This window comes from Chinchilla lanigera, unplaced genomic scaffold, assembly GCF_000276665.1.
Source record: "Chinchilla lanigera isolate Chin_1 unplaced genomic scaffold, ChiLan1.0 scaffold00128, whole genome shotgun sequence".
Classification (NCBI taxonomy): Eukaryota; Metazoa; Chordata; class Mammalia; order Rodentia; family Chinchillidae; genus Chinchilla; species Chinchilla lanigera.
The window spans coordinates 976,363-984,765 of NW_004955529.1; the positions used below are offsets into that span (position 1 = coordinate 976,363).

Below are 8,403 nucleotides of genomic sequence, written 5' to 3' on the forward strand. Positions count from 1 at the left end.
TTTTTCTGTCTTTTTTTGACACAGGGTCTCATTATGCAGTTCAGGCTGGCCTTGAGCTCACTTTGTAGCCCAAGCTGGCCTCAAACTTGCAACAATCCTCCTGCCTCAGCCTCCTGAGTGCTGGGATTGCAGGCGTGCACCACCATGCCCAGCAAAAGAATTATTTTACCCAGGGATGGTGGTACACACCTATAATCTCAGCACTTGGGAGGCTGAGGTAGGAGAATTGCCATGAGCTCAAGCCCAGCCTGTACTATATGTCAGGCCAGCCTGATCTACATAGCAAAAACCTGTCTCAACACAGCAACAACAACAACAACAACAAGAATTATTTTAAACATTTATACTATAATGATTAGATCAGCAGCAAGCTTTGAGATTTCTGTTGTACAATTACCTCCATGATATTCACTGACACAAAAGAGTTTCTTTTCTACCTCTGAAAACCTGTATGCTAAGAATATAAAAACAACATTGGTAAGATAATAAAAACTATAAGAAAATATAAGTATTTACAAAAACCATGGGAACATTTACTCAATCTAAAAAACATACATTGCTCTCCACTCCTTTCTCTGATAACAGCTCTAAAATCTAAAATTCTTACCTTTGGCATCTCGTAACAGAGACTGCCGACCAACACCTAGTAAGGTCTGTACCCCAGGAACACTCTGAGGGATCTCCTTATCTAGCAAAGGACCAATTCTCTCACAAATTTTAAGGAGGTAGTCTGGAGGAATGTGTGCATTGGCTGCTACCTAAAAAGGAAAAATGTAAGGAAAGAAACATTTGGTTAAAAGCAGGTTTGTTACTAAACTATTCGGTCATGAAGCAAAGCACAGTTTTAAAACAGAAAGTCAGGAAAATAAAATTTTATTTCATACTATACCAAATTTAATAGGAATGGTCAAAAATAAGCATAATGAAATGACCTAACAAGCCAGGGATATAGCTCAGCAGTAGAGTACCTGCCTGGTAAGCACGAGGTCATCAGTTCAATTTCCGGTACAAAAAAAAATTGAAATGACATAATGCATTGAAATGGTATGGCACTCTTACTTTCATATATTGTATTTTGATTAAAGTATTTCCTGTGCTGTTAATTTTATAAAATATGCATTATCAGGCTGGGGAATTAGCTCAGTGAAATAAGTGCCTACCTGGCAAGTGCAAGGTCCTGAGTTCAATTCCCAGTACCAAAAAAAAAAAAATGTATTATCAAAGGACCAAATTGGCACCAAAAAAAGCACCAAAAGTAACCATGCCCAAAATAAAGAAAAAAAACCACAAAGATGAATCAACTCTGTATTACTTGAGTTATTCAGTATTCATAATGAACTAATCAAAACTCTTAAGATCTAAATTCTATTTAAATGAAAGGTATTATTTGTATTAAATTATCACCTAAATCCCCTTAGTACTAACAGTACACATTTATACAATAAAGCAGAATTATTCTTCCTATACAAAGTAATTTGTTACCCAAAGGGTATTCAACTAATGAATTTATAAATACCAAATGAGATAACTAAGCTATGTAACCAAAACTCCTTCCCCCTTTTTTTTTAAATACAACTAAATTTCTGGACATGAGCAAATATATGTCAATGTGAATTAGTTGATAAAACAACAAAAACTGTGTTTTTTTTAAATTGAACTAATATTCAAATCTTTGATGTGTTTCATATATACATAAGTATTAAAACAAGAGATAAGCTGGGGGTGGTGGTGCACGCCTGTAATCCCAGCACTAGGGAGGCTGAGGCAGGCGGATTGTTGCGCGTTTGAGACCAGCCTGGGCTACAAAGTGTGCTCAAGGCCAGCCTGAACTGCATAGCAAGACCCTGTCTCAAAAAGGGAAAAAAGAAAAAGAAAAAGAAAACAAGAGATAATTAGCCTTGAGAGCTTGTTTGGAGGTTCTAGCAGGGAAGCGCAGCTACTCATACACCCTTGACCTAGGAATGGTCCTCTTCTATCTGGGGTGGTCATCCTTTTTAACTGAGTGCGCAGCTTCGGGAGGGACGCACACAGAGCACTGAGGGAGGGTCACCCGCCTAGCCAGCCAGATCAGCCAAATCAATCCTGGCGATCAATGGGGTGACAGACTGTCGCAGCCAGATCGCCCTCACATCCAAAACAAGAGAAAACTCGAGTATTAAAAATCCTTAGTTAAAAAGAACAGCTATACCCTCAAGTTGACATAGCTCCTAAAATCATTTGGCTAGAATGCTAATTTTATGTTTTATCATAAATATGCATAAATGTACCATCGCAAAAGGCATACATCAACAGGTTAAGAATAACACAACATAAAATAGTTTTGTAAATCATCACTGGTGGTCACTATGACAGAAGAAATTTTTTGTTTTGTTCACTGCCACATTTCTAGCACTAGCCAGGCATGGCGGTGCACACCTGTAATCCCAGCACTCGGGAGGGTGAGGCAGGAGGGTCATTGCGAGTTCAAGTCCAGCCTGGGCTACAAAATAAGCTTAAAGCCAGCCTGAACTGTATAGTGAGACCCTGTCTCAAAAAAGACAAAAATATATATATATATATAAATAAAATAAATATATTTCTAACACTCAGACAAGTGCTGGAATAAAGCAGGAATAGATAAATATTTATGGAATAAATCAATGAACCAATGAATGAATGAATAAAAAAGTAAAGTCTAACTGTAATAATGTTATCATAGGGAGACCTAGTGAAATAATTTCAGATTTTCTTCTCAGGGTGCCTTTGCTTTCCAGGGAAATACAGGTCAAAGAACTAAAATGTAACTTGCCCACAATTCTAGGAATATGGAGTCCTGTTATGATAATTTTTTTTTTTTTGGTCTTTTTGAGACAGGGTCTCACTATGCAGTTCAGGCTGGCCTCCAACTTGCAGCGATTCTCCTGCCTCAGCCTCCCGAGTGCTGGGATTACAGGCATGTACCACAACGCCTGAATATGATAATTATTTTTTAAAAAATTCTTTCCTGCCAATTATCTTTTGCATCCTGCAAAAAACAATTTTAATACATCAACATAGGTAGGAACTGAGCAACTGTCATGAAGTTCAAGAACAGCAACCAGATGATTTCAGGCTTTTTATCTACATGTTCAGCTTCTGGATTGGAACAAAAGATTATGCAAATTCTTCCAATTATTTCTCACATTTTTTAGTTTGGTTTTCTAAGCAAATAGCTATATAAAACTATTATTTTAGTAAAATATACAATTAATATTAAAGTCAAGCCGGGCATAGTGCCGCACGCCTATAATCCCAGCACCCGGGAGGCTGAGGCAGGAGGATCGGTGTGAATTCGAGACCCGCCTGGGCTACAAAGTAAGCTCAAGGCCAGCCTGAACTGCATAGCGAGACCCTGCCTCAAAAAGACAAAAAAGCTATGAATATTAAAGTCAAAGCAACTGACAATTCAAATATTTCTTATTACATACAAAAAACGTATACAAAAGGATATCCTAAAATCTTACTTTGTAATTCTTATTCATTTCTTAACCATTTCTTATCCATCATTAGAGTATTTCCTAAGTATTTCCATATGCAAATGCACTTACTACTGTAGCTTTTATATATATATATACATATATATATATATATATATATATATACACACACACACACACATATATGTGGCATTGCATACAAATATTTATTACAGATCTGATTTTTTTTCTCCAACACTGTCTTGGATAAATTAGGTTTCTGAAGTTTTCAAATTTTATTTTGGTTTTTTTTGGGTGGTTTTTTTCTTTTGAGACAGGGTCTCACTATGCAGTTCAGGCTGGCCTTGAGCTCATTTTGTATCCCAGGCTGGTCTCAAACTCCCAACGATCCTCCTACCTCACCAACCCCCAGAGTCTGGGTTTTTTTTTAAACACAGGGTCTTAGTATGTAGCACAGGTTGGCCTCAAACTTGCAATTCTTCTACCTCAGCCTTCCAGAGAGCTGGGCTTACAGGGGTATGTGCCCACACCCACCTAAATTAAGCTTCTGATATAAATCATTACTTTTCAAATGGTAGGGAAGGGGCTTTACATAGGGTGAAAGCTGAAGTTGTTAATGATAATTTCATTTGTTTCACCCTCTGACGAAGAGTTATTCACTAGTTATAAACCTTAACTACCTATCTTAGAAATGCAATGTATGTAGAAACATATAAGACAGAAAGTGGGCTGGGGATGTAGCTCAGTGGCACATGCGCCTTCCTGGCAAGCAAAAAGTCATGAGTTCGATTCCTGGTACCAAAAAGAAAAATGGTAGTTTTCTAATTAGAACTTTTAGATTTACCTTATAGAAAATCTGTCAGAATTACATCATAAACTGACATTTGTTTCCCCAAATTATTTCACTCTACAGAAACAATGCTGTCTGACTTTCAGCTAATTTATACAAAAATGTTTGTCAGCTGGGTGTGGTGGCACATGCCTGTAATCCCAGCACTCGGGAGGCTGAGGAAGGAGGGATGCTGTGAGTTTGAGGCCAGCCTGGACTACATAGTGAGACTCTCTCTCTCTCAAAAAAAAATGTTTGTAGTGCCAGGGATGTAGGTCACTGGTACAGCACCTGCCTCGCAAGCACAAGGTCCTGAGTTCAATTCCTGGTACCAAAACAAAAATGTTTGTCAACTTAGTAATAGTTCAAAAACACAAAACCATAAATGGTAAAAATGAATCTGTACATTCAGCAATTAAAACAAGGCCTATCTACTCATAAATTCTTCCACTTGAATATTTGTATAATAAACTAGCGCAAAAATTTGTGAGTTTGATTTTTCCCCTTTCTAAGCAGTCACTTTCTAAGCAGTCCATTCAAAATTTTTTTCCTATAAAAAAATCAATAAATACTTTATTATAGTACTAGAGAAAAATAGATTCTTGCAGAACAATACCAGTAACAATTTTTTTCAGTGAACATGTTAGCTTCTCCTTTAACTATTAACAGGTTTCCAGACCATCAGCAGCTCTTACGATAATGCTTGTTCTACATCAAATTTTAAGTCTTATAAATTGTAGTTAATGTTTACTTTAATCCATTTATTTTTCATTAAAGCTGGAATTCTTTAAAGGTAATCTTATGCACCCTGAATAGTTTTTTTGTTTTTTTTTTTTTTGTCTTTTTGAGACAGAGTCTCACTATGCAGTTCAGGCTGTCCTTGAGCTCGCTTTGTAGCCCAGGCTGGTCTCGAACTTGCAAGGATCCTCCTGCCTCAGCCTCGCGAGTGCTGGGATTACAGGTGTGGGCCACCATGCCCAGCACCCTGAATAATTTTGAAGGTTTTTTAATAATCCCATATTTCAAAACACATTAATATAAAATAAAATACATTAATTTTAAAACTATGTGCTTTAAACTATTCTACAAAAATCATGCCTTAATGTTATATACCATTTTTTTTCAATTAAACTCATTCTAATTTCAGCCATTTAATATTTCTCTCTGGAATATAATGGTTGACTACCATCAAAAAAGTGGTTTGAAATCTACAGAAGAAAAACATTCTCTAAAGCTATTGGGCAAGGGTCAGGGAGATAGCTCAGCGGCACAAGCACCTGCCTGGCAAGCGCAAGGTCCTGGGTTTGATTCCCATACCCCTCCCCCTACAAAAAAAAAACACAATTAATTAAAAGGGATACAGCTGGTCACTGAATAAAAGGCAAAAACATACCTAATCTCAGGAGGCCAGACCTCCACCAAGAGATACTGGAAATAATAATTTTCAGAGAGGAGTGACATAATTTTTTACCAAGTCTTTTAGAAATAATAGCATCAGACAAGTAAATCTAAAAGCCATAGCAGAAACCAGGTGTGGTGGTGCATGCCTGTAACCCAGCACTCAGGAGGCTGAGACAGGAGGATCTTTGTGAGTTTGAGGCCAACCTGGGCTACAGGTGAGCTCAAGGCCAGCCTGAACTGCATAGCGAGACCCTGTCTCAAAAAGAAAAAAAAAAAAACCAAAAGTTGGAAGAAGAGGTTGAAAACTGGGCAAAAAATGGCAAGAGGGGAGGCAGGTGTTTCTTTAGGCATACCCCTAGCTAGCAGGGTAACCTACAAAATAGTAAGACTTTCTCTCACTTACCTTTGAAAATATTAATCACTATTCATAGCATTTCTTTTTCTTTTCATTAGTTTAAGATTTTCTCAAGGAGGACATGGCTAGAGCAACCTCCTAGGGTTGTATTTTCTAGGTTACACTGCCTGAAGGAAGTTCTAAAATTACTATGACCCTAAGGGCAGATGAAATCAAGACAAGGATAGGGAACCCACACACAGTCTCTAAAAGTTGAGTAGGAAAAGGACAGTTAAAGAATCTAGCACCAGCTAGCAGATTAAATAAACCCATATACATATATAAAAATACACATAGGAGACCCTGTCACAAAAAGGCAAAAATATAAAAACTAAAATAAAAAATACACATATATAAAAAATTAATTAAATGATTCTAACAAAGGGTCACCTAACCATAAAGCACCATGGTAGATGATAAAGGACATGAGAAAACATTTCAACACGGTAACCTCAATAAAGAAAATAGTTATCATTAACACATACAGCTGGGCGTGGTGGCGCACACCAGGAATCCCAGCACTCGGGAGGCTGAGGCAGGAGAATCGGTTCGAGTTCAAGACCAGCCTGGGCTACAAAGTGAGCTTAAGGCCAGTCTGAACTGCATAGTGAGACCTTCTCTCAAAAATACCAAAAAAAAAAAAAAATAATAATAATAATAATACATACAGTAGTGGTGTATGCCTAACATTCCCAGAAATATAGAAAGCTGAGTCAGGAAGATATAAAATTTGAGCCTAGCACTGGAAACTTAGTGACTTAGTAAGAACCTGCCTCAAAAAAAAAAAAAACCTAAAAAATGCAGGAGATATAACTCAGTGTGAAGGACCTTGTGCTTGCCAGGCAGGCACTGCAGCAGCTGAGCTATCTCTCTGGCTAAATTGCCTTTAAATTACTATTTTGCTCTCCATCAGAAAAACCTGTTTAGTGGCAGGCGTGTTGGTGCATGCCTGTAATCCCAGCACTCGTGAGGCTGAGGCAGGAGGATTATTCTGAGTTGCAGAGTAGCCTGGGCTACAAAGTGAGCTCAAGGACAGCTTAAACTGCATGGCAAGACCTTGTCTCAAAAACAAAACAAAACAAAACAAAACAAACAAACAAAAAAACCCCAGAAAACCCTGTTTATAATCAATCAGGAATCATTATCAGTAGTAAAACAAAAATACAGAAATCCGACTAATGCGTGTTAGTGCACACCTGTAACCCCAGCACTCAGGAGGCTGAGGCATAAGCATCGGCACAAATTCGAGGCCAGCCTGAGTTACACAGTGAGTTCAAGGACAGCCGGGGTGGTGCCCACCTGTATCCCAGCGCTTGGGAGGCTGAGGAAGGAGGATCGTTGCGAGTTTGAGGCCAGCCTGGGCTACAAAGTGAGCTCAAGGCCAGCCTGAACTCCATAGTGAGAGTCTCAAAACAACAACAACAAAAATAAACCTAATATTCAAATGTGAAAAACATAAAATTTTGTAAGATAAAGATAAAATTTTGTAGGTAAATTGATAGAACCTAAATTCTTACCTCCATAACAGTAGTTCTCATGATTTTTATAAAACCACCTCATTTGGACTGATACCAATTTTCTCAGGATTAATGCTAATTCCCAGAAATGATTCTAATCACTGAAAGGGTGTTTCCTAGCACCCAAGTGTGGACAAAAGCCAAGGATCAATCCATACAAAGAGTTAAAGACAGTATGTTTTAGAGACTGAGTATAGCCTGGGCACAGTGGCACACGCCTGTAATCCCAGCACTAGGGAGCCTGAGGCAGGAGGATCATTGCAAGTTCGAGACCAGCCTGGGCTACAAAGTGAGCTGAAGGCCAGCCTGAACTGCATATCCAGACCTTGTCTCAAAAAGACAAAGAACAAAAAAAAAGAGAAAGAATGAGTACACACATGGCTCAAGCAAGTCAGCAGTCAGGAATACTGAGTTTCAGATACTGACAGCCCTCTGCCACAGTATCTATCAGTTACTGTGACACTGCATGCTACTCTGTACTGAGGTTGAAGAGGACATACTGTTTTGTTTCCCATGAAGTGTTAGCGCTTCCTAACTACAGTTGTATATTCCCATGGTAGTAATAAATCATACATATTTAAAATGCATCTACACTTAGAGATGCAATAACTTAGCCACTAGCACTCAAAGATCATTCAGCTGTTCTAATAGGCAATTTAAGCCATTACTAGTAATTGGAGAACTAACAGCTGAGTAAGAAAAGAATACAGAGCCAGGCACGGTGGTGCACGCCTGTAATCCCAGCACTGGGGAGGCTGAGGCAGGAGGATCCTTGTGAGTTCAAGACCAGTCTGAACTGCATAGTAA

General features: G+C 38.4%; 1 protein-coding gene across 1 annotated transcript in view; it reads right to left on the minus strand.

Moving 5' to 3' along the window:
- Window positions 1–8,403, minus strand: part of Brwd3 (bromodomain and WD repeat domain containing 3) — a 157,801-nt gene that overhangs the window by 141,904 nt on the left and 7,494 nt on the right. Inside the window, exon 5 of the mRNA XM_005410071.2 lies at window positions 608–758. Coding sequence (XP_005410128.1) covers window positions 608–758 — 151 coding nt within the window. The remainder of the gene's footprint in view (window positions 1–607; window positions 759–8,403) is intronic.